This window comes from Xyrauchen texanus, chromosome 1 (assembly GCF_025860055.1).
Source record: "Xyrauchen texanus isolate HMW12.3.18 chromosome 1, RBS_HiC_50CHRs, whole genome shotgun sequence".
Classification (NCBI taxonomy): Eukaryota; Metazoa; Chordata; class Actinopteri; order Cypriniformes; family Catostomidae; genus Xyrauchen; species Xyrauchen texanus.
In genome coordinates, this window is record NC_068276.1 from 43,501,873 (window position 1) to 43,528,294 (window position 26,422).

The window sequence follows — 26,422 nt, forward strand, 5'->3', positions numbered from 1 at the left end:
ATGCTTAACCCTCTGGGGTCTGAGGGTTTTTGGGCCCTGGAGAAGTTTTGACATGCCTTGACATTTGTGCTTTTTTCAGTTGCTTAAAAACATATTAATGGCTAAAGTCTGATAACACTGTATTCAGCACAAACTGGGCTACAATAATATGTGAGCAACATGTATGTACAGGTTTGTACTTTTGAGAAAATAACGTTTATGCATGGGTTTTGAAAAAACTTAAAAGAAGTTAAAAGGAGTAATCTGACTATATATTTTCTTTACATAAAGACTTTACTTAATTTTAGACCTACACTACCGCATAAAGAAGTCTCTTCTGTTCACCAAGACAGGATGTATTTGATCCAAAATACAGAAACAACATTGATATTCTGAACTCTTTTTACAATTTAAAAGAACAGTTTTCTATTTGAATATATTGTAAAATGCAATTTGTGATCAAAGCTGAATTTTCAGCATCATTACTGCAGTCTTCAGTGTCGCATGATCCTTCAGAAATCATTATAATATGCTGATTTTCTAATATGGGCATATTTAACTCTTTCCCCGCCAAACACGGAATTTTCCGTGTTTTGACAAAACCGACCTCTGTTCAAGTCGCAATAAAAAAAGAACAAATGAAGATAAAATAAAATCGTTTTTTTTTTGCCTAAAAGCAGAGGCTCAGATCTTTATTGTGATATATAGCATCTTCATATATTCATGGAAGAAAATATTCTGCGGGCCATTAAAGTTTAGCGAAAATCGTCAAAAACCCTGGCGGTGGCTGGCAACTTTTTTTTTAAAACGCTGGCGGGGAAAGAGTTAAAGTGCATTTTACTAATTTACACCTGAACAGATATTTGCAAGCACAAGCTTTGTTGATGATAATGAGGCAGCATAAACGCTGTTTAAAATATATTCTAAACATTCATATAATTTTATATAATATTACAAATCATATTTATAATATACAGCATACAATTTAAATACCTGCTTTAGCTGAAACAGCATTTAAATGTAACTAAAACTTGCTTATTAGGAGTCATATTTCAAATGTCAATACTCTGAATCCTGGCTGGCAAGTCTGGAAACAGTCCCACTAGTAAAATATGTACATGTTTATATAAAATAGCATGTCAACTAATGAAAACTCAATGACTTACTCGTCTGAAATTGTATCCTCGGCTGGATCAAGTCTCTCTTCAAAATACAAACAGTCATCGGAGTCCCGCTCTTCTTCTGAGGAAAATTTTAACTCTTCCATACTGTCCTGGAGCGTTCTCATCTGTGTATCGTTGCAAACGCACAGAAAAATGAAGGAAATGTGTTTAAATCAAACCCCACAGTCGCCTGTGTATCGTTACAAACACGCAGAAAAGTTGAGTTGCACGCTCTGCTGGTGGGTGGGATCACATTACAGATAATTGGATAGCCTGGTAAAAACTGTACATCACTTTGTTTCAAACAGATTGTATTGCAGGAGAATATTTGTTTTAAATTTGAATTGTTTTATTTAAACGTAGACATATTAAGCTTTATTTAGACATATGTTTCATGTTTGTGTGATAAGTATTCGCGGAGTTTCAGTTCATTTTTGTGACGTGTTTCTGAAATATGCTCGTGAACACAGAGACTGCTGAAAACTCACCCTTTTTATTTTCTTTATTTTACAAAGCACAAGATTTTGTTGTTATTGTGAGTGTACACAAATAAAAGTAGACCCTTTTATAGTCTGTAATGATGTCTTACCCTTATCTGTATACCCAAAAATTATGGAGTATTTTAAGTTGTTTCTGCTGTTATGACAAAAATATCCAGCAGGACACGCCAGAATCATATAATGCATTATTCTGACCTTGTGCATACATGATGCACACTTATACAATGTATAAAAAAATATTTCTTTGAATTTTAATGTGTAGTGAAGTAACTACAAAGAGAAAGTATATCATGTTTCATATGTAAATGCTTGTTTGTTTACATAGAGAATGTTGATGTTAACAAATGTCATTTTTCTTGCACCGATTTCATTATATGAAAGTCAGGATAAAAGTATGCTATTTTTCAGAGCGGAAAACTGAAATTTAGAACAAAGAGTCATAAATTATAAAACCTGAACTTTCTACGGACCCAGCAAAAGAACCAAAGTAAAGCAATGAAATGCAAGTACATCTCCAGTCTTTTGCTAGAAAGTGCTGGTGTTTTATTTAAATACTTCGGGTAACCCAATTGAAATTAAAGGTATACTAAATGAAGTATCCATGGTTCTCAGGGCATCCTCCATAGAAACGTGAAGTACAATTTTCTCTGTTAAAGATAATTTCCATTCACCTTCAGTTACAGTTCTCTAACCTGTTTTATGTTTGTCTATATGTGTTAGTTTAGTTTATGTTGTAGATTAGCAATAAAGTCTTGTTTGTATTTAAAGAGAATTTAACTGTGTATTTTATCAAATCATATTGGTCACTTGAAATCTGTCGATCCTAAAAAGCTGTATTGCTCATAAACCATATTTAAATCTATTTGTATTATTATTTTAAATGGCCATGCAAATAGTATTACTGTAAGAAATAATCTTATGTGCTGATAAACTCATCGCTGGCAGAAGACTTTGATTGGAAACATTAATTATTTTAATATTCCCCAAATAAGAGCTAAATTCCTTGCATTAGTGGTAGGGAAATGATCCAGGAATAAGCTTAAAGCCATAAGATAACCATTATGCAAATTCACTACACATAATTTGTGATGAATGCGAGCAGTTGAAAATATATCCTGTCACAAATTCGCTAATTCCCTACACCCATTTTTTATATTTGCCTGATCAAATTCGGCCTCTGTCCCCATGGCCAAGGGTCTCAGGACAGGCATAACATAATTTGATGTATAATAAGCAAAAGTATTCATGAATCACACACTCATAAATGTCACACACTGTTTCCCCCATAATAAATACTGGGGCCGTTGTGGCAAACCTGCTTTCTCTCAATTCCTCCCATGTTCGTATATTCTTCCCCTTTCTAATGCTGGGGAAGGTGGGTTTTCTGGCATCCTCTGCTGTAGATACATTCAGAGTGAACCCTCTTTATTCTTACCCTACTGAATTATGCCTCTGTCCCCATAGCCAAGGGTCTCAGGACAGGCATAACATAATTCGATGTATAATAAGCACAAGTATTCATGAATCACACACTCATAAATGTTACACACTGTTCCCCCAATAATAAATACTGGGGCCTTTGTGGCAAACCTTCTTTCTCTCAATTCCTCACATGTTCGTAGATTATTCCCCTTTCTAATGCTGGGGAAGGTGTTTTTTCTGGCATCCTCTGCTGTAAATACATTCAGAGTGAACCCTCTTTATTCTTACCCTACTGAATTCTGCCTATGTCCCCATAGCCAAGGGTCTAGGGACAGGCATAACATAAATGTATAATAAGCTTTAGTGTTCACAATCACACTTTTATAAATATCACATGCTGTCCCCCCTATAATAAATGCTGGGTCCATTGTGGCAAACCTGCTTGCTCTCAATTCCCTCCATGTTTGAAAATTCTTCTCCACTCTATGCTAGGGAAGATGGTTTATCTGGCATGCTCTGCTGTAAATACATTCAGAGTGACCTCTTTTTATAATGCTTGATAAAATTTTGCCTCTCCCCATGGCCAAGAGTTTTTGGACAGGCATAACTGAATTCAATGTACAATAAGCACAAATGTGCATACACTCTTTCCCGTTCAAAACACCAGAAAATGTTCCTGCTGTAAGCATACTTCAGAATGACAGTCATTATGCCTAAATACAATTAAGGAAAATATTTTTAATCCCCATTCAATCAGCCACAATGATGGAGGCGTGAGGGCTTCTCTCCGCTGTGTCCCTGGTAGCAAGGCGGCCGCCAATGGTAAGCCAAGAGCGCCATCTAGTGGTTACTTGTTGTGCTTCAATAGAGAATCATGCATTATTTTATCTGTCTATCAATGTAATGGCTTGGCAACAGTTAAAAATTGCTCCGAATTACAGTAGGTAATCCGAACGAGAGAAAATGCGTTTTTTTTCTTCTTATAGCATAATATCATGTCAAAGTACAGTCGGGGGTCTGGTTTGTGACACGGTTTGAAGGATGGTTATTTCCGCAATCATATTAAACCAAGGCAGACATTTCCCTGATTCATTTTTGTTGGCAATTTTTGGGCCCTTCTTTACAAACTTGCACTGACAAGCTTGAGGGTTCAGGGTATCCACATTTTGAATTATATCGAAGTTTGGTTGGTGTTAGCTCACTCAGAGAGTTTGGCAACCCAACATTTAGATGTCGTTCTCAGTCACATAAGCAGTCTAGGACTGCGAGGTAACCTAGACGTGAGCATCTTGTTACTGACGCAACAGACTCTGTTTCTAGAGGTGGAGCTAGACTTGAGGACAATGCAGGAGCACCTGTTTTCCAGCTCGCGTTCTTTCATTTCGCAAGTGCATCGCAATGATCAAAGTGGGGCACGTTCTAACTGTGAGAACATTTCACTGAGTTTTGGGGCTTATGATTGTTTGCTTAAAGTGTACGTGGCTGCTACCGTGCCAGGACATGCACTGGTGCATGGAGGTTCTGTTGGAAGACTTTCTCGTGTCTCTCGGCTTTTTGTCCCGTCTGCTTCCCTTTATGGGATTTATTTTTGTGGTGTTAGAGTCACTCTCAGCTGCTCCGTTCGAGCCTTTAACATCAGTATCTGATACATTTCTGACCCTTGTTATTACTCTTGTTACTAACGGCCCTGTTATAATCTTTGGCATAGTTTAAGAGGATTGGTGATTTGCATACACTGTTGAGCAATCCTTTATGTATGGAATTTGCACCGGGGTTATCTAAGGTTGTACTGCAACCTCTTTTGGGCTATTTGCCTCAATCAGGGGTGTCCAAACCTTTTCGGTTGGGAGCCAAATGCAGAAAAAAATAAGGTGCAGCGGGCTGCATTGCTGTAATCATTTTTAAAATGGCTAGAAGCTACTAGATTGCCACTATGCACAAACTTTATATTGTATACTTAATATTATGTTAAGTTTTAATTATAATTTGTATGCTTGTATATGCATGTGTAGGCCCCACATGTAAATAAGGATAGGGTATTTCACACACAAAGAACTTGAAACTAATGGAAATGATGCACTGTGAATAGTGGCTGCACATGATAGTGACATCCAGTGCCCAGAATATGAATTTAGGATCATTTCTGCATAGCCCAAAACTATTCTATTTCTAAAGTCTCTCGCAGGCTGCATCGGAGCAGTCGGAGGGCCACAGATGGCCAGCAGGCTGGACTTTGGACACACTTCATCTTTATTTCCTTTTGCTCACAGATTATCCTCTGCTGTTTGAGTCGGAAGAGCATAAAAGGCTACATAGAGAAACTGTCTCATAGGATTGTGGATGCAATCTTGAGTGCTTACGAGGCGCGTGGTTTGTCTTCACCTCTGGGTATTCGAGCCCATTCTATGAGGAGCATGGCATCCTCATGAGCATTGGCTAGAGGTCCATCTTTTGAAGACATTTGTATGGCGGCAGGCTGGTCCTCTTCACATACTTTTTTTTTTATTTTATAATTTGGACGAGAGTTTGTCTCCTAATTCTCAAGTTCTCACTGTTGGATCAGGAGAATGTTTTTGAGATTTATTTTTCTTTAGCATGCTTGTGTGCCACTGTAAGCTTGCCACACGGGCTTAGAGAGTTAGCAGCTACTGTTCGTATGGCATTATGGTATCTTGTCCCAATTGCATCATTTCTCAACATTGACATTTCCTGGAAAGTGAACATCTCAGTTACGAATGTAACCTTGGTTCCCTGAGAGAGAACATGAGGTTGAATCGCTAAGATGCTAACCATCAAGACGGTTGTGTCTCAAATCCAACATCATTATTGTTTGGTCACGATCGATCTCATGGATGCGCACTTTCATATAGAAAGCCTGCCACAACACAGGAAGTTCCTGAGGTTCACTTTCAGGGGTGAAGCTTTCCAATATCAGGTTCTTCCATTCAGCCTTATCACCCCGCACATTCACGCAGTTCATGGATGCAGTTTCCTCTGGTTTCTCTGCTCCCGGGAGTCTTGGCCAGAGTTCGCCAGCAAGGGTCCTGCCTCTTACTGATAGTGCAGCGTTGGCCGAACAGGGTATTGTTCTTGGAGATAATGTCTCTCCTCGACGGCTTGCCTTGGGCAATTCCGGACAGGAGGGAACCTTCTGTCTCAGGCGCAGGACAATATTTCATCCCCGGCCCAAGCTGTGGAACCTTCATGCTTGGCCCCTGAAGGGTACCAACTGAGGGACACTGGTCTTTCACCTGAAGTTATCTAGACCATTCTAAGTGCTGTCTTTGAAATTTGGTGCAGTGAACATAATGCAGATCCAGTCAACTAAATCGCTAAATCAGTGGAACCGTTACAGTTAAGTAACCCGAGATATTCTCATCAGTATTAAGATGTAAGCTCCATTAAATTATAAAGACTGTAAGTATTATTAATCATATTAAAATATACAAAACATAGCTAGTATTACAGCATTGGAGGTTAAATCAGCCTTTCAAGATTATCACATTTTTGCACACACTTCGCTTCTACCAGTACATTTTGCATTAAAAACTTTCATTATATCTTTAGGCTTTGCACTGAAAACAGATGTGAGTCAAAAACATCTTAGCAAAATAACCTATTTCTCAGGAAAGTAGCAAATTGCGCTTTGCGCCAATTCATTATCATTCAAAACACCCACAGTTTGCGTGCATACACCCAAAGATAACGCAAACACTCCTACACGCGTCATTTGCGTTTTGTGCTGGAACAAAAATTGCGATTTGAATTAGCACCAATGGTGCACATTGTTGCATGTTGTGCTGTGCCTAGCACGGTCATGAAAATAGCACCCTTTATGGATTTTTGGTGATTCTTCTTTTTTTTCTTGCCTGTTACCTCATGTACAGTTGTAACCTTTAATAATTTTTTTAGGATGAAGCCTTTAACCCTGGGCACTTGACTTCTTTCTTTCTTTCTTTCTTTCTTTCTTTCTTTCTTTCTTTGCAAGATACATTTTGCTCTTTAAGTATCCACATTATGGTGTCTTTATTCACAGACCCTCTCTAACTTACCTCTACAATTTAACAAATGTTCCAAGTTATCCATCTTCTTCCCTTTACAGAGCCTGTGATCTACAGGCAGGAGACTTGACATGCTGTGACTGCTATTGTACCTCTCTCACACACACACACACACACACACACACACATGTTGTGTTTCCATGTTTTATGGGGACTTTCCGTAGACATAATGGTTTTTATACTGTACAAACTTTATATTCTATCCCCTAAACCTAACCCTACCCCTAAACCTAACCCTCACAGAAAACTTTCTGCATTTTTACATTTTCAAAAAACATAATTTAGTATGATTTATAAGCTGTTTTCCTCATGGGGACCGACAAAATGTCCCCACAAGGTCAAAAATTTCGGGTTTTACTATCCTTATGGGGACATTTGGTCCCCACAAAGTGATAAATACACGCTCACACACACACACACACACACACACACACACACACACACACACACACACACACACACACACACACACTCACACACACACATACACGTGCGCGCATACACACACACACATATGCACACAGACCACATCTGCTGGCCTTCAGTATAATGCGCACATATTTAACATAAAGGGAGGCTTTGAGCTTCAGGCCTGCTCTAGATGATGATGAGGATGATGATGCAGCAGGCCGGGAAAATGAACTGTGGGAATTCTTTGCTCTCCCACTGATTTTCCCTCCCTCTGGCATCCCAACAAGCCTGTCAGACACACAGGATAAAAGGAGCTGCATTTTTCTCTATGCTCATCCTTGCGTGGGCTCATACTGCACTGCAGAGATGAGCTGAAAGCTGAACTACCTGTTGAAATGCTCTTTTAAGACACTCTCAATGACATATTGTGTGAGAAATAGACCAGGAGAGAGTTAGAAAGCTGAGCTAACAGAAGGGAGAAGTAGAGATGAAGCCAATTGTACTTGTATCTTTAACAACTTGTCTGTGGTGGCATTGTAACCCATAAACTCTGTATAATTAGGTCACCTACTGTCTATCCACAAATAAGAAAACAACCTGCATCATGCAATGAGCTTAGTGTGCTGGATAAGAATGGTTTTGTCCTTTCAGTCTTTGTTTGATTCAGTTTCGCCCTTGTGCTGGAAACCTTTGCTTAATGCCTCATTACAGCCACTAATAATCCAGTTCAGTCAAAGAGCATCGGGAGGAAGAAAAACAAGGCACATTTTATTGGATTAATTAGAACTATTCTGAAGACCACCTGCAATAAACCAAACATGGGTATAGAGAGAGAGGAGCGATCGGACCGCACTGATAAGAACAAAATGCATTTTTAGCCGCTGTCTGTTTGTGATTTTGTTATTGTGCATGTCTAGCCATTTTCCCATATGTACATAGCATGTATTGCCATTCCATCCATTAAATATGCAACATATGGCGGACACCAAATACAATTTTTTCTCCTTTTTTAACTTTTTAATACTTGGGCCATTAATGATTAGCTGGAAACAAAACTGACTTTTGCACTTTCTGTAAATAGTGATTGATTTATTAATAGCGATGACCTCTTTCATAATTAATTAATTAGCTACTGCATAGTAATTAGTCAATGGATTGTGGTCAATAAATCCTCACAATAACAGAATAGCTAATGGCCTTGCGCTTAACCAATATAAATATATACATACATATTTACATTTATGCATTTGGCAGACGCTTTTATCCAAAGGGATTTACAGTGCACTTATTACAGGGACAATCCGCCCAGAGCAATCTAAGTGTCTTGCTCAAGGACACAATGGTGGTGGCCGTGGGGATCGAACCAGCAACCTTCTAATTAACAGTGTTATGTGCTTTAGCCCACTACGCCATCACCACTACTATATATATAATTCAGTTTGTTTTACTTTTCAATGCTTTCCCCCTCTCCTAACCACTGTTTTCTGTAAATGCGCACACACTTTTCCCAGACGAGGACACCAACATTATGTTAAGTCAAGGCACAAAGCCTGAAAGAGCCAGATCTGCTCTGTGTTATTTGATTTAGGGTTTGAAAATTTTGTGTAATCTAGAACATTAAAGGATTAGTTGTGTTTTATGCAGTCATCCCTGAGGTCTGCCAAACACTTAAAAAGGCTTTTTTCAGAGCCTGCTCAAGACTGAAGTTTACTAGCATGTGTACTTTTTTTTTGTATGTGTGTTTTATATGGAACCTTGGTTTTGCCCTCCATGTTGATTTGCAAGAAGCCACTAGAGGACCAGCTCAAGGACATGAGCATGCACATGTACCTGAAGTTTAATGTAATATTTTGTCACTAAAGAGGCCCCAATTTTGTTGTGTTTACCTTGATGTCCCAAAATCAAAGCCCAAATTTAAATGCCAGCTCCGGCGCAAACAGATAATGCAAAACATAGTTATGCACCTTGCAATGCTTACTGCAGACTCTATCAGAAACCACAATCACTTCAAATATCTTATATACACCTTCATTCAGCATCTCTTCGTTGCCCTACATATGTTACTTTGAAAATGCATTGAGGTGTTTGTGTTTCTCATAATTACTTATAGATCCCAGTATAGGTCCCTTCAGTAAGAGATTCTGATGCAATATGATTAAGGAAATAGTTATGCCATTATTTACTCACCCTTATATCACTTATAAACACATATGACTTACTTTCTTTTGTGGAACACATAAGGTACATTTTTAAGAAGCGTTGATGGGTTTAATTACCATACTGACATTTAATAATTCATCTGTTCTTTCAAGCTCAGAAAAAAAGGGCAAACATTTTTTTTTTACAAAAAAACTAACAACAACAAAATATAAAATCATAGGAAAAATCATCAAAGTAATCGATACGACTCCTGCACTATATTCCAACTCGTACAGTGCGATGAACAGAGTGATATTTAAGATATTTAAGATATTTAAGTGTTGTTTTTCACCTTGAAGTAAAATCATTATTTAACAGTCAAATCAAAAATATCCTTAACCTCATTGGTTTTCATTGCGTTGCATGACCAAATGTCATGACATTATGCTGCATGTTTGATCACGAGACCACGTTTGGTCATTATGGCAAAAGAAAATTGAAAAAAAAAAGGAAAACTTTTTGTGTTCCTCAGAAGAAATGTTTTAGTGGAGTGACATTAGGGTGAATAAATAATGACATAATTGTATTTTTGGGGGTGAACTTCTCCTTTAAAGTGCAATGCTTTTGTGCTATCAGTTTAGACACAAATCACACATCTTGTTCCCTGGTGGTGAAACAATGGCCCTACTTGACAAAGCAATGATAAGAACATAAGGACAGCAGTCTGATTGTGGCATTTGCACCCTCTAATTAAATGGTGGTTTGCAGAGTTTGCAGAAAAGAGAAAAGATTATGAGGTAAAGTGAGATAAAGATAAGACCGGTTGTTTTGCCATGTTGCTTGTAAGGCTGAGTATAAACCACAGACTGTAAAGCTGCTTTCCACTGGGCCCTGTGTGACAGTGCACTAAAGGAAGTCTCAGTGGCTTTTCAAGATACACGGCGGCAGTGCACGCGTTAATTAGAGCACACAGCTGCTGTTACACTATGTGTGACAGGTAGTATCAGATCGCTGAGACTCAATCGTTCAGTCAAGCTCCTGCCTAACCTAGCTGCCCCAGCCCAGAGAGAGAGAGGGAGAGAGAGCCGGGGGTCTGGGACAAGAAACCACTGCCGTGTTTGCTGTCAGGCCTACAAGCTGTGGGCCATGACTCAATGGCACTGATCCAAATAGGTGAGGCATGAGCATTACTAACAGAGGAAAAATAGGTAATGAAAGTTTGCAGGGCATCCTACAAACACAGATGACAGAGACATTCATCGGTAAGAGAGGCACCAAAGCCCTGAAACCCTAAATGTGCTATAAAATTAATTACTTGGAAAAAAAATTATGTAGGCAGTGCACAACATGTAATCTTTTCATCTTTCTAAATTAAAATTACAGTGTATGCATTTTTGAGAAATTGCCCACCCCAAAATGTGCTTGATATTTGGCAAATTTGGTTTGTAGGCTTTCTCAGATATGCATTAAGCATGATGATATTTAAGGGCGGATGTATTTAGATTTTAAGGCCTTTGCTTTGTTAGAGATAACAAAAAAAAAGGTTCTTGCATGGAGTTTCTGTTAATTCATAATTGTTCCATAGTGATGCCTTTCATAAAGTATTCCCATTATCAAATGTATATACTAATGTATTTATTGATTTATTTATGCTCTTTATGCTCAGACTGTGTTTGTGTGTGTGTCTATGTGTGTCAGGCTCCACGTCTGTGTGTACATATGAACTTAATACTTTGTCTGCATCTGCAAGTAAGTGTGTGTGTGTTTGTGACACCTCTTTAACCATATGAAATGTCCTTGTTAATCAGAAAAAAAAAATAAAAAATGAAATGACTTGGGAGCAAGGAAGGCATATTAATGCACTTCATTTGCATACACTCGTCAGGCGAGGCTATGTTAAAAAAAAAAAAACTGGATTCGTCAGTTCATTTCACATCAGTCCTTTGTCTATCTGCCTTTGTTATATGGTAAAGATAAAGAAGGAAATCAAATTGAAGAAAAGGGCAAGCAGTTATCTCTCCAAATGAGCAACTGCTCATCATGCCTTGCTTAAACCATAGATTTTTTTTGCAGAAAGCATGCTAGCCACCTTCAAAAAGGAGCCCTTCTTATATCTGCTAGGAACAAAACTAATTTTAACAACTCGCTACCCAAAGAAGCTCCAAAGTCTTGAAGCGTCTTACAAATATCCAAATCCAAACATCCCACCATTTTTGGGAATATGCTGAATGTTTGCCTTTGTCTGAAGACTGTTGGTTTAATTAGTTGACCTGGCAGAGCGAACCATTCATGATTTATATTTGTCTTGTATTTACTCCTGTATTACATTTGCTGAATATTAAAAATCCTCACAAAACTGCTTAGCCTTGTATAATTTGCCGTGCACGTGCTTGCGCGTGTGAGTGTGTTTATAGCACACACAGTCTTTAAATACATAATACACCTACAGTGTATTGTTCACATCCAGATTTTCATTTTTTTTTTTTTTTATTCCACGGAGTTATAGCTCTGGACAAAGAGAAATGCCATTCAGCAGCAGCCCACATTGTATTTAGCAGCAACTGGAAGTGGCCTAAGTGTTTTTATTCAAGTTGGAGAGATAAGACTGCAACCAAGATGGCGTAGGAAGAGCAAATAGCTAAAGAACAGGCGGCCCTTATTAGAGTATGTATGAGCGCATCAGCAAATATGTGTTGCAAGCCTACTGCCTTATGCTGCTCTCTCTCTCTCTCGCGCAGTCTCTCTCTCTTTGTGTGTGTGTGTGTGTGTGTGTGTGTGTGTGTGTGTGTGTGTGTGTTGGTTTGTTAGACTTGTGTATTTGTCTCAACAAGTGCACTTTTGTTTGATTATCAGACCAGTTATCAGACCTCCAATTGCTGCTGCTTGTCAAAAAAATAAATCCATTATTTGTTTTATTGTGCATTGGGTCATGTCACAGACAGACATGTATGTTTGTAAAGTGTTTTTAGGATCCACTGGCACTCATGTTAAAGAGCTAGCTGTCATACTGCCATTAGGAATACTGAAATATAATATGTCAGCAGCATATAAACTGCAGGTGCTGAGTCATTATGTTTTCCGTCTCCAGTAAGTAAAATTGGTCAATCTGAACCATTTACAAAGATTTATTAATGACCAAAGGGTGTGGATACCCTCCCCAGCACACCTTACCCTGCCTCAGGTGATGATGAGTGTGCTTGAGAGAAATAGATTATAAGTGGGCACCAGCATGTGTTTCTAAATACAGGTGAAGAGGAGTGAAAGCTTCATTCTAGACCCAATTTCCTGAACACCTGCTCTCACCATTGTCTCTGTTAAAACAACCACTGTTCATTTATTTTATGTTTATAATCATGTGTTAAAGTGCATAGCCACTGTTACGCCAGGCAGCATACTAATCAGCATAATGAGATATTATACAATATTTTGTTGACCAAAGCAAAACTGTCTATGTTGTTCTGAAGCTTGACCCTGTCAGTTGCAGGGGAATACCTCAACATCATTATCCTTCCTTAAGACAGTAAGCAGCATCCTAAATAAGCACAAACAAGTAAGATGACAACAGGCACTGCTCGTGTATTCATCTTAGCATGACAGTGCATTGGGCCACTCTGTGGCCATTTAAAATGACTAGGAAGCCTCTGATATATTGGGGACCCTTTCAATAAAGCTAACTGTTGTTTTCTTCTCATCTGAAAGCCATATAAGTGCGAGAGAACAGAGAGGGGAAAAAAAGGTGAACAAAGAATGATTTGCATCAAATGTAATGCGCCTCTTAATGGAAAATTACGTCAAGACAAGTGTCGCAGCAGCGAGATAAGGGCTTGTGTTTACTGGAGTAACCCCTTGGTTTTAAGTGCTATTGTTAATATCATAATTGTAGTATTGCGGCTGCTTCATGACAATACCATTGCTCTGTTTCATTAATGCGTGTAATTGGAGGGATTCTGATAGGATGGGACCAAGTAGCTTAATTATGCAGCGCCTTGCCGTGTTTACTGGGTAATTATTTCTTCCAAAATTGTGTTACTGTTTGAGAAAAATTTCTGAGATTTGCAAGTTCTCTCCCCAAATGTGAGAGTACATGTAGTTCTTCATAAATCAGACAGAGATTAACTCACTTTTTTTTTCTTCACACTTGTCACTGAAGTGCAGTCATTGTTGTTAACCATTTCCTCACACCATATTCAGACTGCTTACACACAAAGGGGTACTCAAGAATGAACTGAATTAACTGCCATATGGTTTGATTTCCTTTGCCAGACAATACAATATAATCTGTGGAGTATATATATAAAAAGAGTATATATACAATAATCTATTTGCTGTTGTTTTCTTTTTTTATTTCCATACCTGCGCCCAATTTAACAAAATATCAAACACCTTTGTGTTTGTTCTAATGTCTACAACTTTAATGTCTGAGACTGTGCTTTAACTTGGAAATATGACCTTTACCACAGTATCTCAAAAGGTAAATGTTATTTTTTTTAAAAACCTGAGCTCAGATTGGGTGTTCAACACTAGCCATTTGCAGATAATGGTGAGGTTGAGAAAGTTTGCTACAATATATTCTGTCCAAATTATTGCATGTTTACATCTATTGTTGATATTTGTTACAATGTACAGTACCTGATGTTCTTTATATAATTTTACATCTGTATTGTGCAGTGTTTCCTGCTGATTGTCTACAGTGTTTATCAATAATGCCTTAAGGCTAAAGAAGGTGTGTGATGACTGAATATTTGTTGTTCAGTGCTTTTGAATACCTGACTCAATACCTGTTCTGTGTTTTTGTCTTCTAGGATGGAGGACTCTAGTTTGTGCCTTGGTGTATCCTCTGTGGTCCCAGATGCTGACACCCATCTCAGCAATGCAGTACTTAATGGCCGCTACCCAATCAGTCAGAAACTGCACCAGCTGACTGCCCAGCTGGGCCATGCCTTTCCTGAACTACAAAGTTGCCAACAGATCCCAGAGGAGAAGGCAGCCACCCCACTGGATGAGAAAACACATGCTGCCTTAGCTAGTCAGCCAATCAGCAGTCAGATGGCTTTACTGGCCAACCAGCTTAACCGTGACATGGATGTGGGAGCCCTAAGTGGTCTGAATGGCCGAGTTGATTTGCAACAATTTCTTAATGGGCAGAACTTAGGAATCATGTCACACATGAATGATATAGAAGATGATGCCCGCAAGAACCGCAAATACCCTTGTCCGCTATGTGGTAAACGCTTCCGCTTTAACAGCATACTGTCTCTTCATATGCGTACACACACTGGAGAGAAGCCCTTTAAATGCCCCTATTGTGACCACCGAGCTGCTCAGAAGGGTAACTTGAAGATCCACCTCCGTACCCATAAATTGGGAAATCTTGGTAAGGGTCGTGGTCGTGTACGTGAAGAAAACAGGCTTCTTCATGAACTGGAAGAGAGGGCCATTCTACGTGATAAGCAAATGAGGAGCAGCCTGCTGCAGCCCTCCCAACCTCTTCCGCCCCACTTGGGTATACAAGGTCACAACCAGCAACAGCCCGGCTCTGCCTGTGGTATGCTCACTCCACCGAGTCTTGGTGGCTCACCTGATACACTGACTCAGCCGTCTGCCTCACCTAAGCCTGCAGGTACCAACCTTCAAGATGATCAAGCCCTCAACCCATCCCAAGGGTTTCGCTGCACTTTCTGCAAGGGTAAATTTAAAAAGCGTGAAGAGCTAGACCGCCACATTCGCATTCTCCACAAGCCCTACAAGTGTACCCTGTGTGAATTTGCTGCCTCCCAGGAGGAGGACCTCATCAGTCATGTGGAGAAAACCCACATCACAGCTGAATCGGCTCAGGGACAGGGCACAGGAGCTGGCAGTGGAGAGAAGCCTGCCAGTGAATTTCGCTGTGAGGTCTGTGGCCAAGTTTTCAGCCAAGCTTGGTTTCTGAAAGGCCACATGCGGAAACACAAGGACTCCTTTGAACATTGCTGCCAGATCTGTGGACGTCGTTTCAAGGAGCCCTGGTTCCTGAAGAATCACATGAAGGTGCATCTTAACAAGCTGGCCATCAAGAACAAGCCTCCTGTTGGCGGAGGAGCTGATGAAGATGGACCCTCTATTAACACCATGAGTAGCCTGGCTCAAGAAGCCCATGCCAACTTGTATTCACGTTACATTTCTTGCCTACAAAGTGGCTTCCTCTCACCTGAAAAGCAAGGCCTGGCTGAAAACCAGCATCAGATGCTGGCCAAGGCTGGTATAGCTATGAAGGAGAAGGAGATGCTTGGAAAACTACTGAGCCCAGAAACCAGCATTGGCCATGGATTAGGTGAAAATGACAAGCGCTCACTCTTGGGTTGCCTGAACCTAGTGCCTCCTCTGAAGTCAAGCTGTATGGAGCGGTTACAAGCTGCAGCTAAAGTAGCAGAGATGGACCCCCTGAACAGCTACCAAGCCTGGCAAATAATGGCACGTGGAATGGCCATGGAACGCTCCTTCATACCAAAAGAGCAACACCATGGGGGGCACGGACAAGAAGATGAACTTGCCAGTGCAGCTGGGATTGTTCCATTTGGCAAAGAAAAGCATGAGCACCAAACCTTAGGTTCTAGTAATGGTTATAAGCAGAAGAAACACCCTGAAGTCCTCCATGGAGTGAAGACCAGTGGAGGAATAATGCCCATGAAAGATGAGGGTGTAGGCTTTGATGCCCACCGTGAGTTCTTACCTCACCATGGGGGTCTGGGCCTTGGCCAAGGGCTTGAGTACAGCCTGGCTGGTCTAAAAGAGAAACCAACTGAGTGTCCTGACTGCGGCAGAGTCTTTAGAACCTATCACCAAATGGTGGTACACTCTCGAGTGCACAACAAAGACCGCCGAACCCTAGATGAGAGCTCCCAGCATGGTCTGGACGAAAGGCGTGGCTCAGCAAGCGACCCAGAGTCTCAGTCCATTAGCCGATCCACCACCCCAGGCTCCTCCAATGTGACGGAGGAAAGTGGTGCTGGAGGGGGACACTCGCAAACAGGCAGTGTGCAGGATGACAGTCCCCACCCATCTTCTCCATCTTCGGGTAAGATCTATTCTGCAGATTTCTGATTCAATACTACTATGTAAACAAGAAAGAAGGATATTGAAATACTTAGTAAAGACTCTGCTTAAATAAATGCACTTTTTAGTAAACTATCTGGCATTACAGTCTCAAAACTTGTGTGAACTCCACAGGCTTTAGTTCTTTAATACTCAATATATTTATACAGCAATTTCAACAATGGCATTTATCTATTGGCAACTATTGTGAAACAAGGTATGCTTGGCAGTTGATTCTTACAATTCACAGAAAATGGGTGATTGTGAGAATGTTGTGTCAGTATGTGATAAGGTGATCAAATCTGCTTGAAATGTATATAAAATGCCAGCGTAAATCTGAGCAGCACATTCATTCCATTACACTGAGAATTGATGTTACGGTTCAAATACCCATCAAAGTCTCTCTGAGTGCACTCACACAAGTTTACATTATTCCTTACTATTTTTAACTGTGAAAAAGCTGATGTCTTGCTAACACAATTTCATTAATTTGGCCATCTTACTGCAGTGGATCCATACAGCTCACAATTTAGGAAAAATGGACATGTTATGTGTGATTAAAACATCCTCCTCCTGGGGATAGGTCAGTGACCCCACCCTAACAGAGGAACTCAGAGCTTGTGAGATAAAATATATGTTTAGTGGGATTAAGTGAAGCTGCAGCTAATGATTACAGAAGTTTTAAAGGTAACTTTCTCATTCCTCGGGGTAGTACACCACTGTTAAGCAGCCTGGCTGTTAATTAGGTCACGTCTATGTGATAATCAGTTAGCTTAAGCTAAACAAGACACTAATTAAAGATATACATATAAAGCAGGTCAAAAAAAAATTGCTGGGTATAACGTGCTTTTAAATTGAAAAATAAATAAATAAATAAATAAATAAATGTGGCTTAGTTTAAAGCTCTAATCAACTTAATTTCAACAGCAAAAAAGAAATTGTTTATTCATTCCCAGTCCTTATCACCCTCATGTAGTGAGATGAGTTTGAACATGCAATGGGCTATGTTTATTTTAATCTAGGGAATAATAACAGACAACCCCCACCCCAATTAGGAATTAATGAAAATAAGAAGAAGATAAAACCTATTTTCTTTACTTAGAATATTAAACCTAAACACTTCTCTACAGAAAGCAGGCTGTCTATGGAAGTAATTATCCTGTGAATTTTAATGCAGTAAGTTTATTTCTTTTGCATCTCTTTTACTACTACTTTTGAGATTTAGCTCATGGCATTTTATAAACTCATCTCAAGCCTTTGTAAGATTGGCAGGGTATTTGGAATTAAAGTGATTAGTGTTTAATAACAAAAGGCTAAGCGCTAACTGAATCATGGGACAGAGAATGAATATACCATTTATTTATTGATTCTTCTGCACTCTTGTGGTATTTATTGTGCATGAGAAGCCACACAAGTCAGACAAATTGTTGATTTTATGATTTATCGCCATACCTAAGATTGTCTTTCCCTCTCATTTGCCCTTCACTTTTGCCCTCATTTACTTGCTATTTTCCTATGCTCTTTCTCTCTCTTTGTTTCTATATATTTAATATACAATTATACTGTTCTCTCATTTTTTATCTCTTTGATAATATTTTCTAATAATTATCTATTTGATAATATTATCTCTTTGATAATGAAATTCTCTATTAATAATTTTCACGTGACATTGTTTTAATTAAAAAAAATCTTAACAAAACCAAAACAAATTGCACACATAATGCCACATTTTTATATTTTGCTGAGACATTTTTTTGTAGTGATGACAGAGTATGTATCTGCTTTACACACTCTTTCTTCAGGTGTGTTTTGGAGCTTTTCTCTACAAAGATTTGTGCCAGGTTAGTCAGATGACCCGTGTGCTCCTCAATTTTCAAATAATGGAACAGTTCCTCAATTAGATTTATATCTTGGAAATAGTCATATGTTTTTTTACCATTATCTTGAGGAAAGATACATTTTCTCACAAGCTTTGGTATTTTTAGCAGGCTGAAACACGTTCCCTTGCAGAATATACAACATCTATATTGTGCACCATCCATTCTTCATTCTGTTTTTAACACAGTGCCTACAGCAGTTCCACAGCATGATGCTACCACCACAATACTTCACTGTAGGTATGGCATTTTTTGAGATGTGGGCAGTGTTGCTTTGCCACACATATTGCTTTGAATTTGCTACACTAAGAGCACTATTTTGATATTATCGCTCAATATAATAGTGTCCAATACTGCATCTGGCCCACTAAAATGCTTTATGGTAAACTCCATACATACACTCACATAATTCTGTGTCTGAATTATTTTATGACATTCTCCCATAGAGGCAAGAGATATGCTTCCCTCATGGTATTATTGGTGGACCTATAACTAAAGTCAGAAAAAAGGATATTGTGTAATTCAATAGTTTTTATTCTCTCTCTCTCTCTCTCTCTCTCTCTCTCTCTCTCTCTCTCTCTGTGTGGTGGTGCATGCTGGGAGCGAGTGCGGTGTGTGAGAGGCACGTGTGAGAGCGTGAAGTTTCTTTTTTGTACAGTTTTCATCTATTTTTTTTTTTGTTTTCTTTTTATTATTTACTTTCATCACTTTAAAAAAGTAAAGTTTTGTAGTTTAGTATAGCGGGATGGCTTCTTTCCCTGCGGGGGAAGAGTCATCTCTTTCGCTTCGGAATGGTTTTAGGTGCGTTCCCGAGGCAGGCACAGCGATTGAGGAGGTGCTGTTAGCAACAGGAGAACAGGTAGGCCATGAAAACATTGTTTCTGCCTCTCGCATGAACAAGGCAGTTGTCGTCTTTTTAAAAAACGAACAATTAGTAACCAGGATAATTGGAAGTGGCATTTGGGTGAAAGAAACATTTGAGCCCGTTACACCTCTTTTTGCTCCAGCTACAAAAGTGACTATTTCCAATATACCCCCTTTTATTAAAGATGACGCGTTAGTGCGTGAATTAATTCGGTTCGGAAAGATGGCTAGTGCTGTAAAGACGATTCCATTAGGTTGTAAATCTACCGAACTTAAGCATGTACTGTCTTTTAGACGACAAGTGTTTATGTTTTTGACCGCTCCTACTAAAACACTGGATGTTTCGTTTCGAGTGAAATGTGGAGAGAGCTCATATATGGTTTACGCGAGTACTGACACGCTACGTTGTTTTGAGTGTGGAGATATCGGTCATAAGAGATTATCTTGCCCTCATAAACAACAGGCCGAGGAAGAAGCAGGGACGTCGGGTTTGGTGGGTGCGAGGAATGGAGCGACTGCAGCGGAAAGCCGTTGAGTGATGCAAGTGCTCGGAAAGAGGATGGAGATGGAAAGGGAGTAAATGAAGCTAGCGGTGGAGTAGAGGTGAGTGAAAACGCGCCTGGAAGTATCGAGGGTACAAACGAAGAAGTTTCGTCTAATAGTTGTAATGATGTTGATACTGGTGGTTTAAAAGACGATAGAATGCAATAAGACGTTACAGGTTCAAATGATGAAGCGGAAAAAGAGTCCGAAGACGAGAGTACTAGAGATGACGATTCATGCATTGATGTAGACGTTGGTAGATATGGAGATTTTTATTCTGTTGAACAAATAAATAGTTTCCTGGATGATACTAAAGGGAGGAGTGTTGATGTTGAAGAGTTTTTTCCTGACCTAGAGAAATTTATTGCATCCGTAATGAAAGCTCGTAAAGATTGCAGTGTTGAGGTTTTGTCGCAGCAAAAAAGGTTCAGACTAAAGAAATATTTGACAGCAGTTAGACAAATAGTTAAAAAGATGAAGGGTAAACGTAGATATTCTAGAACTAGCTCTAAATAAATGCACATGGGGATCTGGCTTTTTGTGTTTTTTTTTCTTTCTTTTTCTTTTACCTTTCCCCTGGATATGGATGTTCTTAAAATAGGATCCTTAAATATAAATGGGGCAAGGGACAGAAGTAAATGGCCTTTATTAAAGGAATGTTTGAATTTGAAAGAAATTCAAGTTGTGTTTGTACAAGAAACACATAGTAATGAAGAAAATGAAACTGATTTGGAGATGTGGTGGGAAGGGGATCATGTCTTGAGTCATGGCACTAACCTTTGTGCAGGGGTGGCAATATTATTTTCACCCAGATGTAAAGTTAAAATTTTGTCTAAAAATGAGGTAGTGAAAGGGCGCCTGCTTGCTCTCATAGTAGAAATAAAAAAATAGAGTTTTTGGGTTAATAAATGTTTACGCTCCTACAACAGGTAGAGAGAGAATAGCTTTTTTTCTTAAACTTAAAGATGCAGTTTCCTCTCTTATGAATGAAGATTTTTTAGTAGTTGGAGGAGATTGGAATTGTACTTTGGATTTTACTCGTGATAGAAATGGAGAAGAACCTAATTTTTTATCAGCAGTATCTTTAAGTGAGATTATTACGCAAATTGGACTTATTGATATTTGGAGAGAGAGAAATAAAGCAGTTAAACAATATACATGGATTAAAGTGACAGAAAATAGGATCAGTGCAGCACGTTTAGATAGATTTTATATCAAGAATACAATGTGCAGTAGAATAGAAGAGACACATATAAGCCCAAGCTCTATTTCAGATCATCATTTAATTTCTTTAAAAATGATTGTAACACAAACTACCCCTCATTATTCTTATTGGAGATTTAGTAATAAGTTATTAGAGAATCTTGATTTCCATGAAAAATTTAACCTTTTTTGGAATCACTGGATAGAACAAAAAAGTAATTATGAAAATCTTCTTCAATGGTGGGAGGTGGGGAAAGTTCAAATTAAGCTTTTCTGCCAACAATATTCATCACAAGCTTGGACTAGTTTAAAAAGGAAAATGTCTAAATTAGAAGAAGATATTTCTGCATTATATGTTTCTTTGATTGATAAGAATGACATGGGAATCCAAGAAAATTTGTTATCTAAAAAACACGAATTAAGAGGTATTTTACATCAGAAAGTGAAATCAGCACTTATTAAAGCAAGGTTTATTTCCATTAATGATATGGATGCACCCACAAAATATTTTTTTAATTTGGAAAAGAAGGTTGTTCATAATAATTGTATGCATTGTTTACGAAGACCCGATGGACATACTACTTCAGATCCCTTAATGATGAGAAGAACTGCTGTTGATTTTTATTCTAAATTATTTGCAAAAGAAGACATTGATCTGAATACAACATGTGAACTTTTTAAAGACTTACCAATTTTGAAAGAAGATGAAAGACTTTTTCTAGATTCCAACATTACCTTTGAAGAAGTAACTGATGCAGTAAAACAACTCTCGACTGGTCGAGTACCAGACCTTGATGGACTTACCGCAGAATTCTACAAATCTCTTTGGGGAATAATTGGACAGGACTTCTTTAAAGTTCTTGAAGAAAGTTATAAACTGGAGGAACTGCCTACAAGTTGTCAAAGGGCAGTCCTTTCTCTTCTTCCAAAGAAAGGTGATTTGTGTTTACTTAAAAACTGGAGACCTGTTGCTGTTCTTAATTCTGATTATAAGATATTGTCTAAATCAATTGCAAATCGTCTTAAGACGGTTTTAGGTTCTTTGGTTCATGAAGATCAAATCTAGTTAATCCCAAATGTTATTGAATTAATAAAGGGTTTTTTAAATGTCAAATGTCTCTCTCTCTCTCTCGCTCTCTCCACCCAGCATGTAAGTTAGTGTCAAGGTAGTGTGATGACCAGCTGAAATCCCTTGTTGCTGCCCAGCTGCACTTTCAGGCCATGTCATGAAGCATGTACTCACTAAACCCTGCAAAGCTAATGGTGTGATATACAGGAAAGGAATGTTGCACTGTTTATGTGCCTTCTGGGGCTTTTATGTTAAGTGTTGTTTAACTTTATTTTCCCCACAATTGTATAAGGTGCAGAACAAATTATTTCTTCTCTTGCCAACAATATACACATTAAATGCCTGACTTTTAATTAGAAAGAATTGAGAAAAGGAAACAATTTTCATGACCCATTTTTCTTTGGATATGAACGTGTTTTTTTTTGGGGTGTATGTTTACAAACTATGCAACAGGATGTGGCCTGACATACCTCTGTTTTACTTTTAATATCGCACATGTTCCTCTAACCCAAAGAGAACAGACTTCCTTTATCATCTGTGAATTATTTTTTTTCACCTTCTCTTTAACATACGGCAGCTTCATCTGCTGTCTCCTTTTAGAGAGCTCACCCAACCTCTAAACCACCTACCTACTGCAATTTTGAGTTAAACTTGAATTACAGTAATCAACAATAACATCTCAACTGTGAAAGAAGGTCGACACAATCGCTTTTGTCTTTGACACTGTACTTGTTTAACACAGAGAGAGACTGATAAAAAGGAAAAAAAAGTTGCCTCAGAAATGTCCTCTAAAAGCCTTTCTCCTCTGCTCTCAATAATCAACCTTTAAATATGCTTTTTGCAATAGAATTTCCAGCCTATGTACATCCCTTCCAACTATTTCCTTCACTCTTCTTTAGTTTATTGCATTTTTCTCCATTCTCTTTTATTTCTTATTACCATTACAAGATTGGCTTGACTGAGGAGAGAATCAATTGTTATTTCAGATTCTGCAATCTGAATTGGGCTTCATAAACAAGGGGTCGGGGTAGGGGTGGGGGGCTCATTCCTGATAGTGTTTCTGAATTCATTATTGTGAGCCTTTGAGTGACAGCTTAGAGAGAGAGAGAGAGAGGGGGGGGGTCTTAAAGAAAACCATACACTGAATGCCAGAACACACACATACACACATACACACACACTTTCAAACAAATTTAGCAAAGAGGTTGAAGAAAAAAAAAAAGGCATAAATGGTAGTGATGTCATCAGAACTAGACTAAAATCAAAGGAAGTAGTTGTTCTTGTTTTATTTCCCCATGTATAAATCTGTTAAATGTTATTATTTTTATTATTATTATTATTATATTTGTTTTTTAAACATTGCATATAGCTACCTTAAATACAAATAAATACCAGATATATTCAGTACATTTCTAAAATCAGGCCCTGTATAGTACAGTCCTTGGATACAAAAACACATCCTTGGTACTCAGCACTCCGGTCTGGACACATATCCTCACTAACCCAGGCTTCCCAAGAACTACCAACTTGAGAAAACCAAATGAAAAAGCATTTAGTCTGTATGAATTACCCTTTTCTTCTGCCTGATCTCTGTTGCTTAAGGCAACAAACCTGCCTTGTCTTTTTACTCCTGTTGAGAATCCCCCATGTCTAAATATTTTTAAGAGGAAGAGCATTTCTAACATGGCAAGGATTATCAGTATATCCCCAGGTCTTTACAGCTTGCCACAGTTTTGGGGAAACACTTCCATACAAATTGAAATTGGATTTGCCAATAGATGCCTTAGGTTATAAAGCATGGATATTCATCTAATTACACAATTACAAATTGGTGTAATTACACATGCAGACTTACTGTTACAATGTAATTGCAGTGTAATTACAGTCAAAATAACCCAAACTGCTATACAAAATGCTTGACTATCCGCATGCGTGTGGAGACACAGTCCAATTCACCTAGTCACACCAGTCTTTCTGATGACATAGTTTATAGATTACATCACCTTCCTACATATATGTTTAATTATCTACTTTTGGTAATGACTTTTTATGAGCCATTTCCAATAAATTATCAAAATTGATTTTTCGTTGTTTTGTCACACAGTCACAAGGGTTCTGAAATATTAATTGAGATAACGGTTCTGAACATTCAAATACAGTATGTGAAGAAGTCTGTTGTGACAGTAAATTAATTGAGATGAGCCCTAAAATGTCGTAGAATAAAGTATTACATATCATTAACAGCATATCCCTCTCTTCCCTCCTTCTCTCCATCTTTCTTAATTTTTTTATTTTTCTCTCCCAAATCTTCAAAATGAGGACAGACCACATCTCTCTCTGATTCTCACTCTCTCTCTTTCTCTCTCTTCCATGTGCTAATTAGAAACGTGTAGACCTTGGAAGAATTATGTCAATGTTTATACCAATCATTCACCTTCATTATAGTTCGTGCCCTCTGCCCTCTCACCCAGCATGTATCACTCTCATTTTTGTTTTCACATCTCTCGTATTTTGTTTAAAAGTTCCAAGTCGTCATATGTAAATTTATCATATAGATACTATAGCTCAGTGATTCCCCTCTTAAATATGTCCTTTTATGTAGGGGTAGTAGTAAATGTAATAAAAAGCAACATTTTATAAATAAATAAATCATGGTGTGTGAGAGAAATGTTATTACACTGCTTTATTCCAGTACAGTGGGTCAGGACTCTGGTTTCTTTAAATGATAAAAGTTCTATTCAACGTGCTAATTGTCACTGTGCTCAGTTGATTGACATGTCTTAGATAAATGTAGACTTAGTATTTTTGTGCACGCTTGAACAATAAAAGGGCAATTTATTTCCCCTTAGCAGCAGCTCATTTGATTTCTCTGTTTTGCATGCTCACTTTTCTCTGTTATCCTTGTTATACTCTCTCTCTCTCTCTCTCTCTCTCTCTCTCTCTCTCTCTCTCTCTCTCTCTCTCTCTCTCTCTCTCTCTCTCTCTCTTTTCTCACAATTTGTAAATATTACCCATAGTGGGAATTAGCATTGCTTTTTCCCCCACTATATTTAAAATTCCAATTGTATTCCAAAGTGTATATGAAAGAGCTGCATTGAGTGTCGTTTCTCTGCGCTCACCATACCCCTGTGAGGCTATCAACGGGCAGTCCTTATGAAACATTTATCAGTCTGTTTTATGTCTTAATGATCCTGTTAGGATTCCCCGCTTGGTTGTGGAGACAACGGAAAGCTATGTACTGCTCAGAGAAAAATAGAGAATGAGAGAGAGAGAGAGAGAGAGAGAGACATTAAGCCACATGCAGTATACCAGATTTTAATTCCATGTCTTTGCCAAAACATTGCTTACCTTTGCATACAAGCCTCCTTGGCAGAGCTTGGCTTTTTCATCATATCTTCATTTCTGTTTTATGTTTTTATAATTAAAACATAACATTAATCTTTCCCCAACAGAAGGCTGTCATACTGAGGGAGGAAGAGAGTTTGAAAATTAATATTTTAAATGCATCAATATAACATCTTTTAGCTGACTGGAAAAGGTGTCATCACTTTAAATGAAATAATGTGATCTTGTATACTATTAATTCTACTTGTTACAAAATCTGCCCCGTCTTGACTGAGCCATAACAAAAAGTCATGGAAGAAGGAAAAAGCTTTTCATTTTTTTCTTAAATGGAATAGTAGACACAAAGTGTCACTATTGTCAATGCCATTCTTTACAAAGGACAACAAAAAGTTGTTTGAATGAAACTTTATTTGCTGAAAGGTTGGATGGTGCTTTAGTATTTGTGTCTGGTGAGCAGAGGGCGGCAGCTGTCTTACTCTGTCAGAGCTGAATTCCTCTGGAATGAAACCGCCTCTCTCTCTAAAACCAGTGCATACAAATGGCATATCTGGGTGGGAGGGCGCTTTGTTTGAACAAGTTAACTTTGGCATGATTGGGGTGCCTCCTGTGTGAAAGAGCAAGTGAATACATTGACCTTTGTCTCATTAAATATGGAGGACCAGCCATATGATACCATGACAGAAGAATCCTCCTTCTCCATTTGCCGCCGCTTCTCGCTGTCTCGGTAGCTCTCTCTCCGTCTCTCTCCTGTTTACCTGTCTGTCTTAAATACAGT

The 26,422-nt window shown here is 38.5% G+C and overlaps 1 protein-coding gene across 5 annotated transcripts in view; it reads left to right on the forward strand.

The window, feature by feature from the left end:
• The window catches only part of LOC127651699 (zinc finger protein 536-like), a 217,589-nt gene that overhangs the window by 101,311 nt on the left and 89,856 nt on the right, over nt 1–26,422 (forward strand). For all 5 annotated transcript variants that reach the window (XM_052137659.1, XM_052137688.1, XM_052137679.1 and 2 more), the window contains one exon: nt 14,478–16,729. In XM_052137659.1, the coding sequence (XP_051993619.1) occupies nt 14,479–16,729 (2,251 nt within the window). In that variant the 5' untranslated portion in view covers nt 14,478. The remainder of the gene's footprint in view (nt 1–14,477; nt 16,730–26,422) is intronic.